Raw genomic sequence first — 27,914 nt, forward strand, 5'->3', positions numbered from 1 at the left:
TGCTGAGTGAAGGTAGCAAAATTACTAAATGGTACAAAGAAAACCTGCTACAAGTGAATGTTCAGAAATATCAATCCATGCTTAGGGGTTCTGGAACTGAGGCCAAAAATAGTATAAACCTGCATATAGATGGGACTGACATTGAACGATCAAAATCTATCAAACTGTTGGGGGTACTCCTCGACTCTGAACTAAATTTTAGTGAGCATATTACCTTAGTCTGTAAAAAGGCAAGTCAACAGATAGGAGTTTTAAGTCGTCTAAGAAAACTAATACCCACTTACGCTAAACTACAACTTTATAAAGCCACCATTTTAGCTCACTTGACATACTGCAGTATCATCTGGCATTTCTGTAGAGCCTCAGACAAACGTAAAGCTGAAAGACTACAGGAAAGGGCCTTGAGAGCAGTTTTCAACGATAAATCACTCTCTTATCACGGCCTGCTGAAGCGGGCTGAAATTCCATCACTGGTGAACAGAAGGCTCCAGGACATAGCAATCCTTATGTTCAAGGCAAAAAAGAACTTACTTCCTTGTCAAATACAGGAACTATTTATGTCAGAAGTAAACTGCGATAGAAGATATCCTCTAAGAAATGCAGATTTTAGAATCCCTCGCTTTAATACAGTGAAATATGGTAAACACTCTATAAGATACTATGGCCCTCTCCTCTGGTCGAAACTTACAAAAGAGTTACGCAGTGAAGACAGCCTGCTCGGATTTAAGAGCAAAATCAGGAGAACGGACATGACTGTCATGATTGATGATGGATGCAAAAATTGTGCGCTCTGTAATAGTTGATTTTTAACTCTAGGACATTGATAAATGATTTTAACTGTTAATAGGTTAGGTAAATAATTCTGTAAATAGGTTCCAGATTTCTTATTTTTAAATCTTTTACCCTGTGTCCCCAATCAGTGCTATGCGCTAGGTTTTCACGACACATAAATAAAGTTCACTACTACTACTACTATAAACGCGTTTTTTCTTTATTTGCCGTTGTAGCGTTCAGTGTAAATATTTGATCAAAGTAAACGTTTTTCTGTCAAATACTATTCTTCTGCCACGTGGCCAGCTAGAGCTAAAAAGCATGCTATGTGTAGATAATCTTTGGCCTCATTGCCTTTTAGACTTTGACTGACAAGGCAATCAGGCATTTTCCAAATGTTTAGGGACAAGGGACTGTCTTTCACCTTCGAGACTCAGAGATGCAACATGCAGGGAGTTTTGGGCCTCCCAAGTGCAAGCAGTGAGATCGCACTTTTTTGGATATAGGAAATAGCCACGAAGAGTGCGTAAAGAGCAAATGATTCAGAAAATATTTTTGTAGCCTCAATCAATGATTAATCCCGATCGGAAAATACGATGTTTTACTTTATTTATTCAAAAGCAAACCTTAGAGCTTACGAATACAAAGCCATCAAGGAAAATACATTTCCTCTCATCGCCATGATGCTAACGAAGACGGGATGATACTTCCATCTCGTTTGGCGTTTTCTGACAGAGCTACAGGTGTGTCTTCGTAATGAATCCAGCTGGGAAGGATGCAACAAGCATCATTCCACTTCCCTGGAGTAAAACCCCGTCTCCAATTCTTTCCAATCAGGTGCACACATTTCTCGAACACATTGTTTGGTTCACCAACTTTCCATGCCGTGTAGCCAGTCAACGGTGTGTTGTCTGTCCAGTAAAACGTATTGGATCCTCTTCGCTGCAGTCCTATCCAGGCTCCACGACTTGTAAACCTCACCTGCTTCTTAAGAAGGTTTAACAGAAACTGATTTTGGGTGGCGGATGTAATTTTAGCGAGTTCTCCTCCCAGTTTTCGGCAGTTTCGTCTGGCTTCTTTCCATTCTCTGATTGGAATGTCGATGACGAGGAAGCAAGAGTTTCCATAATGAACCCAACCCTCTGTACAACCTCACTCTGATTCTGATAAAAATTAGGAAAAAAAATAAGAAAGGTTCTGTACGAAGTGATAAATATTAGAAAAGTAAGGAATCATTCATAGGTACGTAAGTGAATGATGTTAAATAAAGAAGTCACACTGACAACTTTTCAGACCTTCTATATGTCCTTGTTTTTTACCACACCTGTTTTTCGCCACATGGTGTCGTTTCCAGTGATGAAATATGAAGACTTTGATTGGCTCGATAAATATACCCATCTAAATCATATTTGCCTACCATGGCATGGTCCATTGTTACACGGCCTTGTTTCCTTGCTGGGTCCTGAACACCGAGCCTGCTATATAGACGGAGCGGGATTGGTACAAGTGCGCTTACGCTCTTGTTCTCCGTCTCAACAGACAGCGTTGCATTCTCCCCAGTCTTCCCAATCACTCTGTCTGCCACGAACAACAGTTTCTGAAAGGGACAAAATTTATTCTAAAGCATATTTTTAAAGGACTACGTCGAGAGGACTGAATTGGACTGGGACCCCGCCCTGAATCGTGGGATGATGCAATCTGATGTAATCGGATCAACTTAGTGTCGAGAACAGTAAATATATCGAGTTTTACAAATCATTTGTCGTTTAGCTGTTGTCTTTGACCCAAATCAGACTGATATATCGTAAGCACTTTGTGTTTTATTCTTTTATCATGATAATTTAAAACCGATACCTAACTAGAGAAGAAGACTGATGGTACCATCTTATATCTTGCAACATCTGAACTTCGCAATACAGTGGAGCTTATCGCAGTCACTTTTGTAGAAACCGGTCATGTAAAAACCGTCCCTCTGGCATTCACTCCACCCTTTTTTGTCAAATGAAATGGTAACATCTTCATCGTAACAGTCTTTATAACTGCTGGGATGATTCTGTGGATGGCAACATTTTGCCTCGTCTATGTTGTTCAAAAACGCGGGATCAGAACAACCAAGTCTGAGGCCATTCATGAAATAGCCGGAAGGACAAAGGGCCCAGACGTTATACCTAAGAAGAGTAAAATAAAATAATTTTGATCAACTGGGTCTGAATAATTATCAGCATAAATGTTAATGAAAACGTCTTCGCTGATAGGAGACTCAGCCAGTTGACTTATCAATGACTGCTTCTCTAAGATAATCTAAGGTTTTTTGACATGGTCAGAACATTGATTTCTTAACGCTGACAAAGTATATACTCCACCGCCTGAAAAACGTAAAAACATGTTTCAGTAGTTTAGAGGTACACGAGTAGAAAAGTGGAGAGGAGGTGAACTACCCAGGGGTTTTCTTTCTCTTTTATTAACAAAATAATAATTTAATAACTTTGGCGATTACACTTCGAAACATAATATTTACTTGCAAATTTTCACGGATGGGCCATATGTAACCATTACACTAGAGGTAAATAGTGTTAGAATATGGTAATAAAAATGATGCGTACCTAGTTATTTAATTGAATTGTTTCTTCTAGCTTTACACCAGCCTTCATTCAGAAAGGGATCATTATCTCCTCCTGGGTCGTTCTTTGGGATGTCACGAAACGCCACGTGACATCATTAAGAATTGATGCATAGAAGACTGGAAATGAGAGAACAACTCACCGATTCAACCTGTCTGACAAGTCTGTATTTGAACATTTTGCCGGTTGGCCCGCATATTGGGGCTGCACAGCATCGCAGCACCTTCCCTCTTTCAGTCTTCCAACTCTTTCGTCTCCCGGTTTAAAAGCACTCCTCCAAAATCCTCGGAGGTAGGTGTTGGTTTTGGGACAAACAGACCATGTGGTCCTGTTTAAGCTCGCCCTCCAGTTTGCATTGTCGCACCTGTGGCTAAAGAACCGGGATTCCCTTAACTTGTATTCAAAGAGACCACCCAGGAAGCAAAAGCCCTCGGTGAAGACCGTCAGCAAACTGATACATGAAATGACGAACACGCACCGCATCTTGCTTCCTTCACTTGATTTTTTCCACTATAAAGGAAAAAAATCAGAAAGATGAACCTTCAGGCGCGTCATAGACGAGCCTTATTATGGCTTTGTACACCAAGGGTCCCTATGTCACAGTGGTAAAGCGTTGGAGCGCGAAATTCCAAGGTCTGAAGTTCAAGTTGTCAGAGAAACTCAAAATCGTTTTCTTTTTTGTGCTACGGTCGTAATGTTAAGACGAAGAAACATCTTCCTTCTGCAAATGGTCTTGTTATCCAAGTGCCCTCGACCCAGTGCTTCATTTGACCGCGGTCGATTGGACAGAAATTGTGATTTCTTAATGTCGATCGTGTCAACACAGAATAATCGGGAGCGATTTTGCGGACGAAAAAACAGAGGTTTTTTGATTAACTGTTTTTCTCGTTAGCTTTGTGAACGGGTTATGAATAATAATAATAAGAATGATAATAATAATAGTAATGATAATATACCGTTTATTACCACATTGCAGAATTAACTGAATTAAAGGGCTAAATTTGCAATAAATTATTAATTAAAACTATAATTACTATAAGAACAATAGAAATATCTTGATCAACTATTTACATGTTTGCATATTCACTATTGAAAGAGATAAAGGAACCAGAACGCTGGGTCCGGCAACGACTCCTATCAGCGCAAACAATACTTCTGTTGTCGTCGCCGGATGGAAGGTTGTTACTATGACCATTCGTTGCTGTTCTCGGTATCAGAAAGTTAATGGGGTGGGTCTTTTTAGACATCTTCCAAACATATTTACACCCCAAAGCTTGTAATTTGATCGAAACACTGCCAAATTGAGACTTTTCTAAGTGCTTGTAAAATATCAAAGTCTTTCAGTTATATCAAATCCCCAATCGATCCGGTAAAGTGGTGATAAGTGGAGCATTCAGAGGGTTTCGCGGCTATTGGAGATCAGTGAAGGCTCGTAATTGCTGCTCAGATCGAAGAGAAACCGGAAACTAAACAGGAAAAACCGAAAACCTCATCGCGTACCAAATCCGAAAATCCACAAGTAATTTTGACGAAAACCGAAGACTAAATGCTAAAAAACGGAAAATCCACAAACCGCAATAACACCAAAACCGAAAAACCAAAGTTTTTTTTAGCACAAAGACCGAAAAACCTCTCCAATAATAGCCAAAACCCCAAAAGCGAAAGCCATAAGCTTGTAATAAAACCCACTAGCTCGTAGCTTGAGGTAAACAAGAATGCACACGATGCACACGTCAATAAATATTTTAACTGTTTGAACCGCACGTTTGGAAGAAAATAAGTGACACTTTAACGGCGAAAATCACCGATCCTCCCTCTGGCTGGTTGTTTTTAAAAGTGCGTAAAATTTGTAAGATGCATACCAAAACTGCGCTGTCTTTGACGGTTGCTGACTCCGCTGTGATAGCCCAGTTCTACACCATAAAGACACTGTAGAAGACTGTCGGCTGCACTTATGTCGTAGAATTTAAGAACATAACGTTGACATAAGAACCGAACAGAGGTACATGACACTGACGTAATCAGGTTGAAAGGAATCCAAGTTCCTGTTGATCTTCAAAACCGACAACGTCTCATCATTTCTCTCTGTGAACTTAAGATCTTGTTGCTGGAGAGCCTGACCTACAGTCTTAGTCGTTTAAAATTTCCGGAAATCTTAAAATGTGTGCAGTTAAACGGTTTTTAAATTCCATGGAAACAGTTACTTTTCGTTGGCCAACATATGTTAAAATTAAAGCAAACTCTACTTCGTTACTGTTGTTTTGAGTTCTTTTGAAAGTAGAAATTTAAAATAAATTCTAGACGGGAACTGCCACGGATCGTTAGAAGAGTATATAAGAGTTTTCATTTGGTTTTAAACAGGCCATAGCAAGTCCAAGTAACGCAATTAAGGTCGTGGCCATAAAATAACTACTTCTCTAAAACTTAGTTAACGTGAAAACTGCATGCTAGCTTCAAACTTTTTTGTGATTCTGAGTCCTTAAACCAATGCTTTTCATGGTCATAACAATCTTCTTCAGCCACATCACTGTTTTTCGTCATTGATAGACTAAGATCTCTATGCCCTCGATCTCTTTTTTCGACGCTAATGATAGTTTACTGAATTGTAATCAAATAGGTTGCTCTCCTTTTGTTTTCCATTCCATTTATTGGAAAGTTTTAGTGTACCAAAAAATCGTTTTCATTTTTTTAGGTTCATCCTAGGGAATGGTCATTTTTCGTAACCTGAGGGGGAGGGAGGGGTTTTGAAGGATTTTGGTTGTGTCACGATAAAATTCATCCGATCCCAAGTAATAAATATAAGTCTCTGTAATATTCGTATGATCCCCTCTTTGGTAGTAAATTGGCGGTCAATTTCCTATAATCAGTTGGCAATGACTGATTTTTCCTCCGTTCCCACTGACAGCCATGTCATCCGCCCTCCAAAAACATTTTCAATCAGTTTCCCCCCCCCCCTCCCGGAAAGAAGAAGTCGTTGACGTCCGGTTATCTTATCTTTTGGTGGGAGAACGTACGTTTCAAACCGCCTAGCTGGAATTTCATCCGTGAGCACGGTACACAAAGCTGAATATGTTCCAAGGTCATGCGCCTACGTGAGCTACATGCGCTTTTTCAGTCGCAACATTAGGGCCTTCGACTAGGGGAAAAATAATCCCCGGCACAAATAAGGCACGAACCCAACGTATAAACGGTACACTTCCACTTTTATAGGCTGCAACTCAGCGTTTTTTGTATTTCTTCAATAAGCCGCTGCCGTGGGGAAATAATGTGACGGAGTTGGAAAACGAGGGCACTGAATATGTCGATTTTACTTAAGTTGTTTTTAGCTTGGGGCGCAAAGCATTGTGGCATCCTAATGTAGTTTCTTCAGGATTCCTGAAGTCGGTGTAAAATTACGTAAAACAAACAATATCCTAGCCATTTCATTCTGTGAAGAAAAAAAATGCTGACGAAGGGCTAACGCTCGAAACTTCATCTACAGAAACTTACATCTTAGAGTCCCATAATGTATTAGTCATTTTTTACAATAGCAGTGTTTTATTTTTCAGATGTAGTTGGTCCAGGAAAGTTTGTAACAATCAAACCCATTCCTACTGAAAAGCTGAGAGAGTACTGTGAAATCAATTAAGCTGATGGCAATAAGGCAATTCGGGAAGAGTTTGTAGGGAGTTAGTCGTACGGGTAAATTTCTACTGAACTCATTTTGCCAATGGACAAACGTTATATCTCGGGAATGTTTGTTTATCACTACACTTGGTTGTCAGTTCAATTTTAAGTCTCGTGTAATTTAAGTGTCAGCTTTAGGCTATTTTGTAAGGAATACTGGTATTTAACTAAAAATTAATAGGATTGATTAATCAGCCTCTTCAAGGCTTCCTGGTTGAATTCGAAGGGACAGACAAGAAATTGGGGTATGCGAGAGGGAAAACAAGGGGGACTGAGGAGAGTCACAGAGGACTTCCTCGTTAGTTTAACCGTTAGGCCGTCTTGCGCTCGCTCAGTTTTCGTTTGAACGAGAGGTCGTCTCCGGCAGCCTTTTGACCTATTCATGGGATTAAACCCCACTAGTTGTTAAAAGCTTCATGTCGAAGAAACATGAAAAAATTGCATGCATGTAACTATGCAAAACGAAAACGGTCGTAACCTGACCCCACCTCTTTCTTGTTTAAGTTCCAATGTTTCTGAAAACAACGCCACCTCAAGCGGAAGAAGAGCGCAGAATTTTTAGAAAACTACCCCATGAGGATGAGGATCGAAGATGGTCAACTAAAGTTTCCACCAATTTACGAGCTACCAGATGGGTTTGACCTATACTCTCAGAGCCACAGCCTTCCAAAGAAATATCAGTACGAAGCAAAACAAGTGAATTCCGACCAAACTGATGAGCACAGTTTCAATGAATCAGAAGCAAAGGTATTACGTATGACGCACGATCCTCGCAGTATACAGCGCTATTTAAGCAATAGCGAAAATCAGACCTGAAAAAAATCAGGCCTGTACGGGATTCGAACCACTGAGCTCTGCGATACTAGTGCAGCGCTCTACCAATTGAGCTAACAAGCCAACTGGGAGCTATATACTGCGAGGATCGTGCGTCATACGTATCTAATACCGCAGTTCAAAATATATGAACTTCATATATATGTCATTGTATCTGATTTATCACTTTCACGGGTTTATTACGAATCAACTTAACGGCCTGCTCCCAGTTGGCTTGTTAGCTCAATTGGTAGAGCGCTGCACTAGTATCGCAGAGGTCAGTGGTTCGAATCTCGTACAGGCCTGATTTTTTTCAGGTCTGATTCTCGCTATTGCTGAAATAGCGCTATATACTGCGAGGATCGTGCGTCATACGTATCTAATACCGCAGTTCAAAATATATGAACTTCATATATTTCATTGTATCTAATTTATCACTTTCACGGGTTTGTTACGAATCAATTTAACGGCCTGCTCCCATTTGGCTCGCTAGCTCAATTGGTAGAGCGCCGCACTAGTATCGCAGAGGTCAGTGGTTCGAATCCCGTACAGGTCTGATTTTTTTCAGGTCTGATTTTCGCTATTGTTTAAATAGCGCTATATACTGCGAGGATCGTGCGTCATACGTATCTAATACCGCAGTTCAAAACATATGAACTTCATATATATGTCATTGTATCTGATTCATCATCACGGGTTTATTACGAATGAACTTAACGGCCTGCTCCCAGTTGGCTTGTTAGCTCAATTGGTAGAGCGCTGCACTAGTATCGCAGAGGTCAGTGGTTCGAATCCCGTACAGGCCTGAATTTTTCAAGTCTGATTTTCGCTATTGCTTAAATAGCGCTATATACTGCGAGGATCGTGCGTCATACGTATCTAATACCGCAGTTCAAAATATATGAACTTCATATATTTCATTGTATCTGAGCAAAGGTATTGTTAATTATGCAAAAACTATTTTGCCATTATGTACACTTTCCCTGATTAAAATCTGTCCTCGCCACCTGGTGCAATTCTCCATGAATATCAGGTTTTCTTTGTTCGCTCAGAGACGGCCCAGTTAGCGATACCAGTTCATGTTTGTTAATGTCCCGTCTGTTAATGCTCCGTTTGTTAATGTCCCGTCCCGTCCCCTGATATTTGAAGGAACAGCATATGGAGATACACTTGTAGGATTGAACGACCTCAGTTATATAGGTTTGCACGGGAAAGCAACGGTATCGGGCCCAGAGACAGATATTTCATTTTTCTCACAAGCTCAACTTAAGTGATAATCTTGTTGCTTTGCCTGTCGTCGTGTCGCTTCTAAGGTCTGATATGTTAAGTGTACAACAAACAACCTAGCTCGTCCCTAGGCTCACTCAGTCGTCGGTGCGTCACTTTCCCGCATCATACTACATTACATCACATCACAATACTTTTGTCATGCCAATACAGCACCTCATGCTTAATAATTACAGTAAGAATCCGTACTACATAGAAGTAAACGTTTGAACATGAGAACTTAGTGGTCGTTTCGTCGAATTACAACGACTAATGTGAGGTTCAGTGCTTGAATGGGATCAATCGTTGTGGGTCTTATAACAGCATTTTCGTTTCATTTGTATTATTATTTTTTTTTAATTTCTTTGCATCACTAATATATTTTGTTTCATGTTTTCTTTGTCAGTTATGAAAAGCCTGATGTTCATCTCCACTGTGAAGAATGGGACAAGGTACTAAATTGAGGAAACTGGGAACCAGAGCAGATTACTGCTAAGCTTCCTAAATTTTTACAGTTTCTAAGGAAAATTCAGAGAAATGTGGCCCCACAATAATAGCGAGTGACGAGTGATTTCAGCGAAGAGAGAGCCTTATAGAACATAACAGAGATTTTACATTGGAAGATGACCGAGTAGCTAGATAGGTTGTTGTTTGATCATTAGAGGGAAACTTTTTTAACCTCCCCCCTTCCCCCCCCCCCCCTCTTACAAACACAAGATACGTCACGGCAGGATGCATATGTTTACTTTGTTACCTAATCTGGTTGATCTCCGAGTTTATCAGGAAGGTTGATCACGACTTAGCCTTCCATGAAAATTTCAGATGGGCTTTGGTCCTTGGACTTGTATGGTCTGTTCTCTAAGACTATGATTTTGTTTGTAATACAAACGTAAGATAAATCGCGTTTTTTCTTTATTTGTCGTTGTAGCGTTCAGTGTAAATACTTGATCGAAGCAAAAGTTTTTTCTGTCAGATACTATTTTTCTGCCATGTGGCCTGCAAGAGCTAGAAAAGTATGCTATGTGTAGATAATCTTTGGCCTCATCGCCTTTTAAACCTTGTTAATGCTGTCGCATTAGATTTATACAGCGGCATTTGGTTTGAATTTGGTTACCAGTCTTCGCTCTGACAAGAGATACATATTTTTTCACTGTTCGAGACAAGGTTGTACCTCGGCCAGCCTGAACGAATTTCGGGGCGTTTAAATTTGTTTTAAGGATCTTGTGTCAGCGGTTTTACTCGTCCTATATAAACGGAAAGATTAAACGGAAACGGAGGGCGCTGCAACAAGGAACCTTAAGGAGCGATTAAAGGTACAAACAATGTTACGGGGCTGAGCGTTTTAATCTTCAGGACAGTAATTATTACCGACGGTTACAAACCTTGACTGATGAGGCAATGAGGCATTTTCCAAATTTTTAGGGACGAGGGACTGTCTCTCACTTTAGAGACTCAGAAATGCCAGAAGCAGGGAGTTTTAGGCCTCCTAAGTGCAAGCAGTGAGATCGCACCTTTTTGGTCATCGCTATGGAAATGACCACGAAGAATGCGTAAAGAGCAAATGATTCAGAAAATAGTTCTGTGGCTTCAATCAACGATTAAATGCAATGTTTTGCTTTATTTATTCAAAGGCAAACCTTAGAGCTTACGAATACAAAGCAAGCAAGGAAAATACATTTCTTCGCATCGCCATGATGCTAACGAAGACGGGATGATACTTCCATCTCGTTTGGCGTTTTCTGGCAAAGAGCTACAGGTGCGTCTTCGTAATGAATCCAGCTTGGAAGGATGCAACGATTGTCATTCCACCTTCCACTCTTTCTCCAATTCTTTCCAATCAGGTGCACACATTTCTCGAACACATAGTTTGGTTCACCAGCATTCCATGCCGTGTAGCCAGTCAGCGGTGTGTTGTCTGTCCAGTAAAACGTATTGGATCCTCTTCGCTGCAGTCCTATCCATGCTCCAAGACTTGTAAACCTCACCTGCTTCTTAAGAAGGTTTAAGAGAAACTGATTTTGGGTGGCGGATGTAATTTTAGCGAGATCTCCTCCCAGTTTTTGGCAGTTTCGTCTGGCATCTTTCCACTCCCTGATTGGAATGTCGATGACCAGGAAACAAGAGTTTCCATAATGTACCCAACCTTCTGGACAACCTGACTCTGATTCTGAAAACAATGACGAAAAAAAATTAAGAAAGGTACCGTACAAAGTGATAAATATAAAAAAAGGAATTATTCATTCGTAGGTAGGTAAGTGGGTGATGTTAAATAAAGAAGCCACACAGACAACTTTTCAGTCCTTCTACAATATGATATTTATTTCTTCAATTGCGCCTTTTCTATACAATATTCAAAGGCACATCACAACACTTTCAATAGACTTTGGCCGTACTGCGTCAAGCAGTTTACAAGTCAAGCAGTTCACAATGTCAATCGAAGGAAACTTATGTGAAGATGCCCCCTCCCCCTCCCTCTCCTACATGTCCCTGTTTTTCACCACACCTGTTTTTCGCCACATAGTGTCGTTTCCAGTGATGAAATATGAAGACTTTGACTGGCTCGATAAATATACCCATCTAAACCATATTTACCTACCATGGCATGGTCCATTGTTACACGGCCTTGTTTCCTTGCTGGGTCCTGAGCACCGAGCCTGCTCTTTAGATGGAGAGGAACTGGTACAAGTGCGCTTACGCTCTCTTTCACCGTCTCCACAGACAGCGTTGCATTCTCCCCAGTCTTCCCAATCACTCCATCTGCCACTGACAACAGTTTCTGAAGGAAAGACAAACTTTATTCTAAAGCATATTTGCAGAGGACTACGTCGAAAGGACTGAATTGGACTGGGACCGAGCCCTGAATCGTGGAATCATCGGATCAACTGAGTGTCGAGTACAGTCAATATGATAGATTTTACAAACTGTTTGTCGTTCAGCTGTAGTCTTTGACCCGAACTGGACTAACATATTGTTAGCACTTCGTGCTTTTACATTTTACCATGATAATTTAAAACCGATTCCTAACTGAATAATAACACTAACACTGTTACCATTTTTCATCTTGCAACATCTAAACTTCTCAATGCAGTAGAGCTTATCGCAGCTACTTTTGTAGAAACCGGTCATGTAATAACCGTCCCGCCGGCATTCACTCCATCCCCTCGTGTCAAATGAAATGGTAACATCTTCATCGTAACAGTCTTCATAACTGGTGGGATGATTTTGTGGATGGCAACATTTTGCCTCTTCTATGTCATTCAAAAACGCGGGAAGGGGTTTACCAACACTGAGGCCATTCATGAATGAACCAGTAGGACATAGAGCCCAGACATTATACCTGAAAGAAAGTACACGATATTCAAGTGTTGCAGATTGAATGAAATTAACTTTAATTGAAACAAGTTGAAATTTTTGTTCTTACTTTGAATTCTTTTACAACATCTGTACGCATCATGTTATGTAGCCTTTTTTAAATTAAATCTTTCGTTAACACTAAGCGATTTTTGAATAGCTCTTTTAATTCTTCTCCTAACAACAAAAGTAATATTTGGTTGCTTAAATCGCTCCTGCCATGCTTGGTTTCATTTTATCTCTGCTTTTTAAAGATTCTAGTCATTCTTTTAACTTACCTATCCAAAACAAGCGACCAATCTGCATTTAAACAAGTGGATGACTGATTAATAAAAGCGGGTTCCTCTGCTGCGCAACATTTTCCATATTCAATACGCCCGACTCTGTTATCTCCCTGCATTGGATCATGTCTCCACAAACCCTTGAGGAAAGTGGTATCCCTGGGGCACACAGACCAACCAATCCGGTCCAAGCTCACCTGCCAATCAGCGTCATCACAATCCAGGATCTTCACTGTAAATTTGAGAATTTAAAGACTACTTTAATCGTGATGCTCGATGGGTAGCAGCACCTTTGGTCTCTAGAAGTAACAAATATCGAAAGGAACGACCCCCAAAGGGCATCCATCTTTCAGAACTTTTAGCTCTTGATATTATGCCCTATGTTGATGAGAAATACATTTACGAAGTGAGATCTGTTGAATTATTATTATGAACGTTCTTAAATTAGCTACCTTTACACGGTCCATCATTGCATGGTCTTGTCTCTTTATTTGGTCCTATACACTGCACAGTCATTGAAGAATTTTTTCCCGAGCAATTACGCATGCGCTCTTGCTCTCCATCTCCACAAGGAGAGCTGCATTCTCCCCAGTCTCCCCATTTATTCCAGGGGGCATCCGTAGTATCTACAAAATATAGGGTTACTTTCGTAAATTTGAACTTTTTTCCGTATTTTGTTGCTGTTGTTCGTCGAGGTTGTTGAGTTCCCTCTGCGGTTAAAACAGGCTGAAAGCTTAAATCACGGTCCCATCCGTGGTGATTCAAATACATTCAACGTCAAACAATTCTTCTACTCTTTTCAAGCAGATTGATGGTTACGTTCCTTTTGTAAAGAGTTTGATTAGCACAATCGTGAGACAAGAAGGAATCAAGCTTAAAGTATAATGGCCGTTGTTTGAAAAACTCGGTACAAGCGGGATTTCACTTAGAGATAATGAAAATGACAATGATATTGATAATGATTTTGATAATAGTAATGAGTATATGATAATGAAATGATAATTACAATGATATCAACAATTACAACTTATATTAATAATGATAATGATCCTATAATAACTATAACAATATCAGCAGTGATAATGTCTGGTTAATGATAATGTCTATGATATCGATAGAGTTAATGATAATGATATCGATAATGATACTGATAATAACATTGAAGATGGCAATGAGATCGATATTGATAATGGTATTGATAATAACAATGACTTCGATAATAATATCGATAGTGATGATGATGACAATGACAATGACACTGACAATGACAATTATAATGAGATTTGTAATGATAATGATAAAGATTATAATAATATATTAATATTGAAATTGATAATGATAATGATGTCACTTGAAATACGCTGAATAATTCTATATAAAATCATTTATTATTAAACATATAAACAAAGATATTACCATTTTTCATCTTGCAACATCTGAACTTCTCAATACAGTAGAGCTTATCACAGCTACTTTTGTAGAAACCGGTCATATAAAAACCGTCCCGCTGGCATTCACTCCATCCCTTCCGGTCAAATGAAATTGTAACATCTTCGTCGTAACAGTCTTCATAACTGCTGGGATGGTTTTGTGGATGACAACATTTTGCCTCGTCTATGTTGTTCAAAAACGCAGGAGGAGCATAACCAAGTCTGAGGCCATTCATGAAATAACCGGATGGACAAAGTGCCCAAACGTTATATCTGAAAAGAGTAAAATAAAAGAGAGTTTTGATCAACTGGGTCTGAATAGTTATTGGCATAAATGCTAATAAATAAATAATAATAATAATAATTGCTAATAAAAAATGCCTCCGTTGATAGGAGTCTCAGCCAGTTGACTTATCAATGACTGGGTTCTCCAAAATAATCTAAGACTTTAGGCATGGTCAGAGCACTCATTTCTTAACGCTGAAAAGAAAATATACTCCACCGCCTGAAAAAAGTAAAAAAAAAAATTCAGCAGTTTATAGGTACAAGAGATAAAAAAGTGGAGAGGGGTAGCAGTGCTCTTTTCCCAAAAAAATAATATTTTAAGTCCATGTAGCTGTTTGTTTTTTTTTTTCTTTCCTGACATCCTTAAGAATTGATACATAGAAGATTGAAACTGAGAGAACAACTCACCGATTCAACCTGTCTGACAAGTCTGTATTTGAACACGTTGCCGGTTGGCCCGCATATTGGGGCAGCACAGCATCGCAACACCTTCCTTCTTCCAGGCGTCCAACTCTTTCGTCTCCCCGTTGAAAAGCACTCCTCCAAAATCCTCGGAGGTAGGTGTTAGTTTTGGGACAAACAGACCATGTGGTCCTATCTAAGGTCACCCACCAGTTTGCGTTGTCGCACCTCTGGCTCGAGAACCGAGATGCCAAGATTCCCGGGAACCTAGGCACCGTGGTGCCCTCGGTGAAGCCCAGCAGCAAACTCATACATGAAATGACGAACACAAACTGCATCCTGCTTTCTCCACTTGATAGTTTCCACTGCAAGGATAAAATCAGGAACATGAACTTAAACGTGTGTCATAATGACTTTCTACACCAAGAGTCTCTGTGGCTCAGTGGTAAAGCGTAGGAGCGAAAAATCCCAAGGTTTGGAGTTCAAATTCTCAGGAAGATTCAGAATCTCCTCTTTGTCCTTAGGTAATGATGTTAACTTCCTTTGCAAATGTTCCTATTATCCAAGTACCCTCTGAAAGAGGACTGTGAAAATAGGTTTAAACGTGACGCGTGATTAATATCTGACGCGCGGATTTTACAGAAAGTCGACCTTGATTAATGAACCGGCGTGAGGAGTGATTTATCTCCTTAAGTGTGCGTGACTCGTAAATTTGATTTTCTCATTTCGTGAAAACCTAAAGATTTTCCTGAAACCTTGCGCAATAGAACTGTTGAAGAATTCCCTTTTGAAGTCGTGACGAATTAAATACTGTTTAAAATATACGTGAAGCGTGAGTTTTTCTCAAGTTTGAGCGTGAAACGGGATTAGGACCCTCTGTTAGCCACCATCTATGCACATAAACAGAGTCAAAATAAAAGCTTTATAAAAACCGCGTCGTTAAGAATTTTAGAAGGTCGCTGGCCATTTGTATAAGGACCACATAAGTCTTCAGTGAAAATTTCAGTCTCCATTGGACAAACGGGAACTCGTAACATAAGTCAATTGATTAAATCTGATTATTTGGATTTCCGCTCGTTTTTCATCACTGAAAAAAAAATTAAGCTAATGAAGCTAAAAGAAAATGGATTGAGATCGATATTTTAGGGGGAAAATTCCCAGATGGGTATTTCCTCTTAAAATGTGTGGCTGCCGAGTTTCTTGTCTAACGATGCAAATAATGGAACTTTGTCTCAATCATGATGCTGAGAACAAAACGCAAAATTAAAAAGCTTGATTCACGCCCTGGCAGGTCCAGGGTCGATCTCCACCCTCCTCTTGCGTCTTTTCTCGGCAGATAAACTTACACAAGGACGTTCACAGATGCTCTTCAAGTTAAACAGTACTAGTGAGGCTGGTGAACTATTCTGGCAACTCTACTTTTCAAAGTTTGCCTTTCAGTCCATGAAAATTGTCGAAAATTGAAAGGTCTATCCGAGAAGTAGTTTGGCTGGCCAAACATGAAACACCCCAGAATGAAACAAAAGGCACATGGAATGTTGAAGAACGAAAAAGATAATGCGCGGATTGCAAACGACGAAGTTGAAAGATTTAGCTTGAGGTAAACAAGAATGCACACGACGCACAGGTCAAGAATTATTTTAGCTGTTTACACTACATATTTGGAAGAAAATAAGCAAGACCTTGACGAAAATCACAGAGCTTCTCCCCAACAGCTTCTCTTTAAAAGTGCGTAAAATTTGTGAGATACATACCAAAACTGTGCGGTCTTTGACGGTTGATGACTTCACTGTGATAGCCCAGTTCTATACCGTAAAGACGCTGTAGAGGACTGTCGGCTGCACTTATGTCGTAGAGTTTCTTAAGAAGCTAACGTTGACGTAAGAACGGAACAGGGATACATGACACTGACGTAACCCGGTTGAAAGGAATCCAAGTTCCTGTTCGTTAATCTTCAAAACCGACAACGTTTTATCATTCCTGTCTGTGAACTTAGGATCTTGTTGCTGGAGAGCCTGACCTACAGTCCTAGTCGTTTAAAATTTCCGGAAATCTTAAAATGTGTGGAGTAAAACGGTTTTTAAATCACGCCATGGAGACAGTTTACTTTTCGTTGACCAATGTTATGTTAAAATTAACGGAAACTCTGCTTCGTTACAGTAGTTTTGAATTTTTTCGATGGTAGAAATTTAAAATCAATTCTAGACTGGAATTGCCACGGATCATTAAAAGAGTATATAAATATCACTGTTTTTGTCATTAAGAGACCAAGATCTCTATTTCTTCGATCTCTTTTTTCGACACCAATGATAGGTTATTGAATTGCAGTCAAATAAGTTGCTCCCCTTTTGCTTTCCATTCTGTTTACTGGAATGTTTTAGCGTACCAAAAATCATTTTAATTATTCAGGTTCATCCTAAAAATGCCATAACAAGTTTCGTTGTCTCGTTAATGAGATGTTACTGATTAAACGATTCCGACCGTCTTTGAACGTACAATCAGACTCAATGCGCGCTAAGGTCTTTGCCTGATCTATGCAAATTAGTGATTCTGGATTCTTAGTTACTCTTTAGATCGCATAATAATTTAGTTTTCCTTGATAATGGCGCCAAGATGTCGCCGAAACGTCGGACTTTTATCGTTAGTTTTTTTTTTGGCTGTAGATGTTTATCCTAGGGAATGGTCCTTTTTCGTAACCTGAGGGAGTGTGGGGGAAGGGGGGGGGGGGGTTTGAAAGATTTTTGTGGTGTGATCCCACGTAAGGCTCTTTAGTATTTGTATGATTACTTCATTGGTAGTAAATTGGCAGTCAATTTTCTGTAATCAGTTGGCGACTTCTGGTGCTCCCTCCGTTCCCCTGAAAACCATGTGATCCCCCCAACAAATTTTCTAATCACCCTCTCCCACCCCCCAGTTAAAAAAATAATGATTGATCTTCAAAGAAGAAGTTGTTGACGCTTGGTTATCTAATATTTTGGGTGGGAGAGCATTAGCCGCCAAGCTGAAATTTCATCCGAGAGCACAGTGTACAAAGCTGAATATGTTCCAAGGTGATGAGCCTACGTGAGCTAGATGCGCTTTTTTTTTTAGTTGTAACATAATTAAGGCCTTTTATACGAGGAAATAAGAGGCGAACCCATGGTATAAAGGTACATTAATTTTACTCCTTTATAAGCTACAGCTCAGGGTTTTTTGCATTTCTTTAATAAGCCGCTGCCATGGGGAGGGGGAATGTTTTAATAATTAACATTGCATGTTATGCTGAAAAGGAGACTTATATTACGCTTTCCCGTAATGCACTGCGCTTTCATGAAAACCTTTCTAAGGACTGGACACGAGTCAGAATGCCACAATGAAAACTTTCCAAGACTCAAATTTGGAGCGATGCATATTGAGTGGCTCCAAATTTGTTCAATGAAAACTGATTCATAAGTCAAATTGCAAACTAACTATGGCTCCCCATCCAGGTAAGAGGCTCGCAGTTTCTACATTCTGTAAAAATACCTTGTGCACTATAATATGCTACAAATTCTGTCAACAAAAGTATTCTATACTTCCTTAATTGTGACGTTTGCATCTTGTAAATTTTACGATCGTTAAAAAAATGTCCTTGCTACAAAAGAAACTACTGTTATAAAATAACTTTTTGTTGTTTTCGAGTGAAACTCTGTCTACGGCTGGTAGAAGAAAAGCATGAAAGTTAGGAAGATTTTCGTGCATGCCTTGTTTGAAGCTATACAAAATATTTCAGCTCTATAAAAAAATATCCCTTAGCACGCCATCAGGACATTCCAAAAATTGACAAAGGATGACTCTTTCTATCGGGATATGCCGAGTACGTATACAGGGAATGAAACCCTAATAAAACCGTGAAAAAGTCTAGTGAGATCCAGTTCCTATTGCAGAGAGTGGTTCGACAGTTATGCATCTGGAGCAATGTTAGAGCAAAAATTCAGCAACAGTTTTAAGATATATCAACAGTTACATAACTTTCCTGAAGAAAATTCCCAAGGAAATTGAACATTGTAGCACCTTTTGACGTCATAAAGCCACTGCCAAGAGCTGGTGAATTTCACTTCTTCATTGGATGAAGTTCTTTTTCTGTGCGGTTCTTTTTTCTGTTTCATTTATTGCCTCAGAAGATCACTATATACATTTCTTGAGTTGTCTTTTCTCTCTATCCGATGAGAAATGGTGCTCGCTTCTCCAGCAAAGAGGGCATTTCATCTTTTCCATAAATAATGTCAAAGGGCTCTTCCAATTCCGACACAAGAGGCCTCCCGTAATGTGCAATACTTTTGGTGACACTTGTGTCTTGTTTGAAAAGACATTCTCAGTGTTTCCGCGTCACTTGAAGTTCGTATAATCGCTGAAGGAGTCCACAAACAATCGTATCATTTCGTAACAGAACTTGTACTGCTCCTGTTATGGAAAAGACGATCAAAGATTGGCAAGATGCGGATATGACAAGAAAAATAGAGTGTATCCACAGAAATCAATGACCTTATGATCATGCATTGAAAAATAAACCAGTAGCTCCACCTGGCATAAAATGGAAAAAACAGTAGGCTCTTAAAAAAAGAATAAAATAATAAACAGTTTTTAACGTGGAGAAACACTTAGCTAGAAGCTAGTTTACAGGTTTTCCACCAAACAACTGCAACAAATAATTCAAATTGAAAATAACATTATTAAGAATCCCAACTGGCAGAAGGCAAACCAGTTGGCTATATTACAAGCATGGCCGAGGATTTGAAACTCGGGGCTACCGTGAAACAAATCCAGGTAGCGGCCAGGGCGAGACTTGAACCCGGGAGCGGCGGATTGCAAGTCCGACACGCTGACCACTCGACCATTCTGCCCAGGTCCCACAAGAATCAAGGCGAAATACTTCAAAAATAGCAAAGAGCAGACTGCACTTAAATCATTCGAAGAGAAGAATTGTTGGCTGGAGACGAGACTAGAGAGAAGGGCAAGGGTCTCAAAGAGATATAATACACCTCCCGCACTCTAATCATCAGAAATCCCACCCCCACCCCCCCACCACCACCCCCACCCTTAACCCCCCACCACCACCCCCATCCTTAACCCCCCACCGCGTCTAGGGCGTTATTTGTACTCTACGGAGTGTAGTTGGATAATAACTTGTGTTCTTGCCTTTATTTCAATTTATCGTTTCCTTGAATTTATCACTTCTTCTCTGAGGCTTAAAAAAGGGGACGTGACATACCGTGGAATAACTTCGTAAGAGGAAAAAAAGATTAAGGCTGAAATTCTTCATGTATGCTAAAAACATATTAATCCCCATTACAGTCAGAAGAAGTTTAAGACACTTATAGGAATAAAAAGTATCATCAGGTGATTTTCCTTACCGCTGTCTGAACCATTAGAGGTCTCTGAGTACGCAGGCGCCGTACGGTCTGAAACATGTCTACTGAACCATCTAGTTTGACCCGCTCCAGTGCTATATTAATAGCGCAAAAAGTGCCAGTGCGACCGCTTCCATCGCTAGGAGAGAGTAACGAGAGAAAAGACTCGTTTCCTTAGCTAATTAAGGAAAAAGAACCAACGAAAAACCTATTTCGGTATTAGTAAAATTGGAGAGGTAACATATAAGTGGGGGTTGGTCTCAAAAAGACCACCTCACGGCAGTGTACTTGGGCCCCTGTTTTTTAACATTTTTATCAATGACTTATTTTATCATATTACGAAAGTGAAGCTTCGTGCGTATGCGGACGATGAACAATTATATCGCTCGGATAAAGACCATAAATTACTAGACAAGCGGCTAATGCATCAAGTTAAAATTGCAAACGAATGGTATGCAAGCAACGGTATGCTTGTCAATCCCAGCAAACGCCAAGCCATGATAATAGGAAACTTGGATCATGTATTCCCTTTTCCATTACGAAAACCAATTGAATTGTTTGGAATTACTGTGGATGACAGACTTTGCTTTGATGAACACATCTCTAACATGCGTAAAAAAATAACTAATCAGTTTAATGTTATAAGCAGATTCCGTAAGCTCATACGTTTCTACATAGCATCTATAATGCCGCAGTTTATGTATTGTTCGACTACATGGCATTTTTGCGACGCTACAAATAAGGAAAAGTTAGAAACACTGAACAAACGTATAGAGGTTTTGCACAGCAGCCATGTTGGATGGCAGGAACAATAGATTATTTTACCCACGGGAAAAATTTTTCTTTCTTATGCAAAATATTTTCATTGTTCCTGCCATCGAACATGGCTGCTGTGCAAAACCTCTATTCTTAGGATCGTCTTAAATAATAGCGCTTCATCATGCATTGACCTCTTGCAACAAATAGGAGACTGTACTCTTAGCAATACTGAAGCGGATACAGAATATGCTCAGTTATTTTTAAATTCCTTAATTTTGAACATTACCCACAGTACCTGAAAGAATTGTTTACTCTGAGATCTGTTGACTATTCTATGAGAGGAACCAATATTCTTACTCTTTTTAGACCTGTTAGTACTACTTATGGCATAAATTCTCTCAGTTATACAGCCGCTAAGTACTGGAATGCTCTACCAGATAACTTGACAGCTGAATTTCATTTCAGCAATTCGTCAACATAATTTTATTATATGATGAGCTAATAATAATGATGATAATATTCTTATACTATTTATAGTTAACGTAAAAAGTAATTCATTTTATTCTAGGATTGAAAAAAAAATTTTTTTCTCTCTTCTTTTTCTTTTTTCCTCGGATACTAGCCTACCTTTGGCTACTCTTAATTCGAGATGAAATAAAGTTTTATGTATGTATGTACAACGTTCAAAAGGCGACGTTTTCATGTTTCCTGGAAATATTTGTAATAACATGACAATTAAATTTGTAATATTCAAATGATTCAAGTTCCCCTAGCCCAACAACAGTCAACTGATAACAAGTTAGCATCAGTGTTAGATTAAGGGAGGAGCAGCTCCGCAGTGGCAAAGATACTGACATCGATCTATATAACGTGATATTTTCAAAGGGTTTACCTGCAGTGGACGACTATTGGTCCATTGCCTGTCTGCTGCTGCACCCTTGTGATACATTTCATCATGTCAAGAAGCCCGACACCATTGAGAGGAATGGAGCGCTCGGCCCAGTCCGTGAAATGAAAATGATAATGGGTACGAACTTCACCGCTCTGTAGGAGAAAGCATTTGATCACGATAATATTACCCAGCAAGGCAGGCGTCCTTTTAAGGCAATTTAATGTTACAGGCTCGCGACCGTTTATTCGACCGACCATTGGACGGTACGGGGGAACGGGCGGGGAAAGGCGGGAAATGATATCATCCCATCCCTTCCCTCTCCTTTCTTTGCATCGTCACCCACCCCCCTTGGTGCAAATTTATTTCCCTCCCAAGATTTCCGCTACAAAAACTCAAAGATGCAAGCTAACTTTCGCCGAGGAAATTCTGAGCACCCGCTCGCCAAAATTACGCCAGTTCTGAAGACGAGCTCGCCAGATCGCTGTCGCGAGGAACGTCTTGTCCAAAGATCGTTATCTCGAGCCTTACCTCTGGTGAGCTTGGACAACTCTGTTTTAGAAACACGTTCTCTAGTTCCATAAAACGCTGTTCCCCTTTATAAAGGTTACATCACAAGTCAATTCATTGAAACAATAATTGCAAAGGTTCTTTAAAACCAAGACATCAAGTTACGCAAAGTCTATCACACCTACCCTTAGATCTTTCGTTTCCTTTCCTAAATAACGAGCACATATCAAACTATTTATTTTTTCACCTTTGTGTTCGTAATCTTCAGTTGCCTTCTGCAGAAACCATTTCTAAGATCTTCCGCTTCGACCTCGATCATCAACAAACCATAGACGGTGAATTCATCTTTGTGAGGCAAGTAAGAAGCACAAAGTTCCTGCAAACGACAGATGAATATTACAAATCAGGAAAATTGAGAAGGCAAACACCAAACAACTGAAGGGTAAAATGAACCCGTTCGCTCCGCAGATCTTATTCGATTCTCCTCACCATTTGCCATGCAATCATCATGATGTTAGTTTGGAGAATTTGGTGTTGGATAAACCAATAATTCCCTAATTGACATTTTTCTTTCTTTTCATCACTTGCCTGCTTGGAGTTGTATTGATCTTGATATTGTAAGGAGAAATTCTGTCTTGGTCACTCATAGGAGTTAAAGGGCTAAGTCTTTGCTGAAGCCAAGCGGCCCATTAAGCCCGAGCTTATCCCGGTTTCCATAGCCTGAGGCAACTAGGAGTATTACTACCCCCCCCCCTTGATGGGATGCCACTCCTTCGCAGGGTATCCCCCCTGAATTTTGCCAGACTTTCTTATAATTTCGCTGCTACCAGTTTTTATAATTCAACTGTGCTTCGTAGAGTACAAATAACGCGCGAGACTAGTACAAATATCACACAATATTTGTACTTCGGAAATATCCGCGTAATTCGCCCGCACTGAAATAACAATTTGGCGTGCTGTAAAAGTATAATAAATCTCTTATTAGACGTTTTGTTGTGTAGTATCGCTGAGTATTTTTACTCGTTGTTTGTATTTTGACTCGTCCTTTGGGCTCGTCAAAATACGGCACAACTCGTAAAAAAACATATATCTTATTAGACGTTATGTTGTGTAGTATCGCTGAGTATTTCTACGAGTTGTGCCGTGAACTTTTTACGAGCCCGTAGGGCGAGTCAAAATACAAATAACGAGTAAAAATACTCAGCGATACTACACAACAAAACGTCTAATAAGTTATTTATTAACCAACACGCCAAACTGTTATTTCAGTGCGGGCGAATTTCGCGGATATTTATTTACGGGGAGTGCGTGACAGAAGTATGCGAAGCGGAACGGAATTGGCGCGTTGTCGTGTTGCTGTTTCTTTTTTCTTCAATAAATGAAGAAATTTCCAGGTCGTCAAGCTGTTTTTCTTCGTTCGATTCATCTAATAAACTTGGATGTGTATTTGCCAGCCATTCTGACTCTTCGTCGCCAGAAATATGATTCAAATTGTCCGCCATTTTTTTTTCGTAACTACAATTCAATTCTTCGCTTGCACGATGCGAGAAAACCTGTTTAACCGGTACTCTACAGTACAAATACCGCGTGATATTTGTACTCGTCTATGGCGTTATTTGTACTCCACGAAGTGTAGTTGGATACTAATCAGCGATACTACACAACAAAACGTCGAATAAGATATGTGTCTACTCCTCGGTGGAGAGAGGCACTGTGGGTAAAGTGTCTTGTCCGAGAACGCAACACATTGGTCAGGCCAGGTCTCGTGCCCAGACCTCTCCACTCGGAGTCCAGCGTCATAACGTCTCCCATTTAGTCACTAGGAAATATTTCAAACTTTGTTAATTCTAAGGCAGGACAACGGCTTTCCGAATAAAATTGATCACTTCTAGCTTCAAATTTGCATAAAAATTTAGGAACGTAAGGTAAAATATTGAATTCAATCAAATGTCAGACTTCCCAACCTCTTCTCTTTCGCTCTGTGTGCACAACATCACAATGCAATAAGCTTCATATTCCCAGGTCATTCGCCAGAAATCCACAACCGTGGTATCCAACGGGGCCTGGGTGGCAATAAATGCCTCGCGTTGTTGGAAACTCTAAAACAGATAGAAAAAAATATAGCAGGTGAAGCGGTGTGAAATGAAAACAACACAAAATTGCAAAAAAGTTCAAGCGTATTCGGATAATGGCATTAACTATACAAATCGAAAACTGAAAGCAACAGAAAACCCTGAACTCTCTGACTCCCTAGGTTAAACGATGAGTTTCCCTTTCTATTTCCAATGTATTGCCTTTTAAAACAGTTAGGAGAATTCGGTTTTGTACCAGACTCTGAATCTGATCACTTCTCTACTTTCATCTCATTATCCAAATCTTCTTCTTTATTTTGTCTTTTGCCTTTGATGGAACACATTTAAGGTAGATAAAACATAACCCTGCCTCGATTAATTTTACCTCTTGACCTCTTTCGGTGACTAGCATCTAATTTCTTCCCACTATCTCCCCATGAATTCAACAATAAGGTCATGAAAATAACGGAAATGATCACACAACTAAAGAAGCTCTTGATTGTTAAACAAACTCTCCTTGCCAGCACCTTAAGAAATGTGTTGGGAAAACAGTATGGAAAATACCAATACTAATATTAGGGTGTAAAATGTTAAACTACTTGCGATCCTATGCTCTCGACGTAATTATTAACAATTATTAGAGAGATTTAATGCCACGTTTACGAGAAACCGCAAACGTCAGCTCGCCCTCTCACGTTTCGCGTAAAATAGCGTGAGCCTTGCTGCTTTAGCTTCGCGTGAGCTCACTTCATGGCGGATTTGAAGGCGCCCATGTGTGACTTACAAAGAGTAGTTTTAGAGCCCTTTTTCCAGCAATTAAACGCTATTCTGTGAGAGAAAAAGCGATGAAAATCTTACGTGCGTGGCAAACGCGAACAGGATACTTTCATGTGGAAACAGTAAAGCGCAACCGGCAAACATGAAAAAATGGCGGAAAAAAGTCACGTGGTCACTCTTACCATCCACGGTTCACGTAAACGCGATGCTGAATCTCTCTGTTATTTGAATAATAGTGTACTCACGTCTACAAAACTTGCGTTAATGTAATCGGACCCCACCATACCCGTGAAGGGCCACAGTTTTACTCTTGACCGATCAACTACAAAGAAAATAAAACCATAGAACGGTAATGTATATAACATTTGAAGCAATCTTACCATTTTATTATCAACTTTTAGGGAAAGAAATTGTACTGGACCTTCGAAAGAAAAATGAAGCAAAGAAACGATTCTCGCAGGATAGTTGAGATTTACTGAGCAATTGCAAAAAAAAAAAATCTGAAAAATTTCAGGCATCGACGGAATTCCAACCGATGCCTCTAATAAAACCACCCGGCCGAGTGCTTCTCCCAATGCTTATCACCGGAAAATAAAAAAAAACTCCATATTAATAACTTCCAACTTACATGGGAGAATAGCAAATCTGTTCTTGGTTTTATTCTCAGGTTGAGAGGCGCTGATGAACGAGTCGTAATCTGAGTCACCGAGGCCAAGGTTCTGCAAAACAACATCAATCATGTGAGTACATTATGATGGTAAATAATAACATACCTTTCCTAAACAAAACAAGGACTCTTTTTTACAAAGCTCCTTCAAAACGACACAAACCAGGAAAAGGAATAAAAATGCTTTCAGCTCCTTCGCTTTTGTTTGCTCAGTATGGCTATTTATTACACGACTCGGGCAGTCAGAGGGCCAATAACTAAACTCAACCAATCAAAATGCTCTATTGCCGGTCCAATATTCTCTAAGTACTAGACCGGGCACTGTCCCGAATGGTCCCGAATGATACCGCACTTGTGTCCCTTTGAACTTCAGTCGTATAATAAATCTCTTATTAACCGAGCTTGCTCGGGACCGTAGTGGAAGAATATCGGCCCTCGGTCTTTTTTGTACGGAGCAGCTCGGTCCGTATTCTCAAGACCTCGGGCCGATATTCTCCCAGTACGGCCCTCGCGCTTGGTTAATAAGATATAATTATTATATAGATACTGATGAAATACCAGGATTTCTCCTTTTACTAAAAACTCATATCTTCACCGCGTGCAGTGAAGATACTATTTTTATCTTTCACGTGTGAGGATATTGGTGTGGCCATGATTACCAACATAATTACCCAATTGCTGTTTCGAAAATGAATAAAAAAAGTTGTCTTTTGTGTGGAAATTTCATCAATATCTATATAATAAACAGAACATTACATGGCCGCTTGGGGATACGAATTTTATCTTCTCGTGCTGAAAGTATCTCTCACGAGTGAGCGCAGCGCTCACTCGTGAGAGATACTTTCAGCATTAGAAGATAAAATTCGTATCCCTGCGCGGGCACGTAATATCCTCTATATATATTCGAAAAAGACTCTTTAGACCGTTGAGCTGCTTTCGCATGATTCTATTTATTTTTTTGCGAAATCAATCATCCCTTTTAATTTAAGCAAGTAAAAGTTTTGAAAATGACCAGGGCTCATCAAGACTCAACCTTCTTCCTAGGGCATTACTGCTGAACCAAACATTATGAACTGAAGGTGCTGTGTTTTCTCCCAGATGGCGAAACCCTAACACCTTAAGAAAAGTCACTTTTGAGAAGTCTAGTACTTTGTAAGAATACCTCACAACTCAATGCATCACGCGAGCAAGCAAAGGAGTCACGTTTTCTGCCAGATCGGGAGGAAAACTCCCTCAAAACTTCACAAAATCTAAGTTTTAAGAAGACTAATACCTTGAATTGCGCCACAAGAAGCGAATCTCCACTGTCTGGATCTATGGTGTTCAGGACACGCAACCTCTCTGGCAGGTCACGCACAGCAAATTCTGTGCTTCCACATGTGACATACTCCATAAGAGCGTCATGGATGAATACGTACTGGGCCTGTTGAAGAAAGATAAAAAAAAAAAAAAAAAAAAAATTAAGCAATTGTCCACATCTAAGAAACTATTATATCATAAGTCCATCTCAGGGAACCAGTCACCATTTACAGCTTGGGGGAGGAGGGTTGGTAGGAGGTGGAAGTATTTTTTTTTTAACTTTTTAATTGTTGAGATAAACAATCCATGGTTTCTTCAGGGCTACACTTCCTTAACTAATTAATACACACAATGTAAACACAATCATATGCCATGCCTCTGTCTGCACCATGGAGCTCCTCTGTTGACGGATATGACAGACAAAACCATAGATGTCTACAACCCCTTCAGCATCAATTTGGTCCAACATGGCGTCAAGTACAATGTACGCCCCAGTGCGTCCCACACCAGCACTGCAAAATGAATAGAACAGGTCAATAGCTGTCATTTAACACAACCATAGTGGCCCTTCGAAGAGGAACGATACAAAAACGTACAATACAAAATATAAAACAAGAGGAAAAAGGCTAAAGTAAAACTCAATTTTTTCGACTCACTTTCTAGGCTGTCGTTAGAGCATACCGTAC

At 39.8% G+C, this 27,914-nt stretch overlaps 3 protein-coding genes across 8 annotated transcripts in view; all 3 read right to left on the minus strand.

The window, feature by feature from the left end:
- The window catches only part of LOC111345841 (receptor-type tyrosine-protein phosphatase S), a 79,288-nt gene that overhangs the window by 22,606 nt on the left and 28,768 nt on the right, over nucleotides 1–27,914 (minus strand). For 5 of the 6 annotated variants that reach the window (XM_088739790.1, XM_088739785.1, XM_088739786.1 and 2 more), the window contains 9 exons: nucleotides 27,605–27,740; nucleotides 27,203–27,352; nucleotides 25,891–25,981; nucleotides 25,508–25,584; nucleotides 24,378–24,512; nucleotides 22,661–22,789; nucleotides 21,907–22,058; nucleotides 20,259–20,394; nucleotides 18,031–19,308 (listed from right to left, as the gene is read on the minus strand). In XM_088739790.1, the coding sequence (XP_088595916.1) occupies nucleotides 19,234–19,308; nucleotides 20,259–20,394; nucleotides 21,907–22,058; nucleotides 22,661–22,789; nucleotides 24,378–24,512; nucleotides 25,508–25,584; nucleotides 25,891–25,981; nucleotides 27,203–27,352; nucleotides 27,605–27,740 (1,081 nt within the window). In that variant the 3' untranslated portion in view covers nucleotides 18,031–19,233. Of the gene's footprint in view, nucleotides 1–18,030; nucleotides 19,309–20,258; nucleotides 20,395–21,906; nucleotides 22,059–22,660; nucleotides 22,790–24,377; nucleotides 24,513–25,507; nucleotides 25,585–25,890; nucleotides 25,982–27,202; nucleotides 27,353–27,604; nucleotides 27,741–27,914 lie in introns of those variants that run through there. The other variant, XM_088739789.1, reaches the window with a different exon arrangement.
- On the minus strand, nucleotides 1,359–5,509 carry LOC111340455 (uncharacterized). The gene is made up of 5 exons (XM_088739831.1): nucleotides 5,255–5,509; nucleotides 3,535–3,902; nucleotides 2,626–2,939; nucleotides 2,189–2,368; nucleotides 1,359–1,934 (listed from the first exon to the last, which is right to left on the minus strand). The coding sequence occupies exons 2-3, from the start codon at nucleotides 3,873–3,875 to the stop codon at nucleotides 2,657–2,659; spliced, it is 624 nt and encodes a 207-aa protein (XP_088595957.1). The 5' UTR covers nucleotides 3,876–3,902; nucleotides 5,255–5,509; the 3' UTR covers nucleotides 1,359–1,934; nucleotides 2,189–2,368; nucleotides 2,626–2,656.
- LOC111340453 (uncharacterized) lies at nucleotides 10,731–16,800 on the minus strand. The gene is made up of 8 exons (XM_088739796.1): nucleotides 16,641–16,800; nucleotides 14,893–15,251; nucleotides 14,186–14,472; nucleotides 13,222–13,395; nucleotides 12,767–13,001; nucleotides 12,188–12,474; nucleotides 11,734–11,913; nucleotides 10,731–11,304 (listed from the first exon to the last, which is right to left on the minus strand). Exons 2-8 carry the CDS (start codon nucleotides 15,222–15,224, stop codon nucleotides 10,835–10,837), a joined length of 1,965 nt encoding a protein of 654 aa, XP_088595922.1. The 5' UTR covers nucleotides 15,225–15,251; nucleotides 16,641–16,800; the 3' UTR covers nucleotides 10,731–10,834.

This window comes from Stylophora pistillata, chromosome 11 (assembly GCF_964205215.1).
Source record: "Stylophora pistillata chromosome 11, jaStyPist1.2, whole genome shotgun sequence".
Classification (NCBI taxonomy): Eukaryota; Metazoa; Cnidaria; class Anthozoa; order Scleractinia; family Pocilloporidae; genus Stylophora; species Stylophora pistillata.

What these genes read in the sequence shown, in the direction of transcription:
- LOC111340455 (XM_088739831.1), bottom strand. Translation starts at nt 3,875, where the DNA reads ATGCGGTGCGTGTTCGTCATTTCATGTATCAGTTTGCTGACGGTCTTC. An exon ending in TTGTCAGACAGGTTGAATCG is followed by an intron (nt 2,940 to 3,534) that starts GTGAGTTGTTCT and finishes TACTCTTCTTAG; the next exon opens with GTATAACGTCTGGGCCCTTT.
- LOC111340453 (XM_088739796.1), bottom strand. Translation starts at nt 15,224, where the DNA reads ATGCAGTTTGTGTTCGTCATTTCATGTATGAGTTTGCTGCTGGGCTTC. An exon ending in ATGTTGCAAGATGAAAAATG is followed by an intron (nt 13,396 to 14,185) that starts GTAATATCTTTG and finishes TATATTTTGTAG; the next exon opens with ATACTACGGATGCCCCCTGG. An exon ending in TAACAATGGACCATGCCATG is followed by an intron (nt 11,305 to 11,733) that starts GTAGGTAAATAT and finishes CATTGTTTTCAG; the next exon opens with AATCAGAGTCAGGTTGTCCA.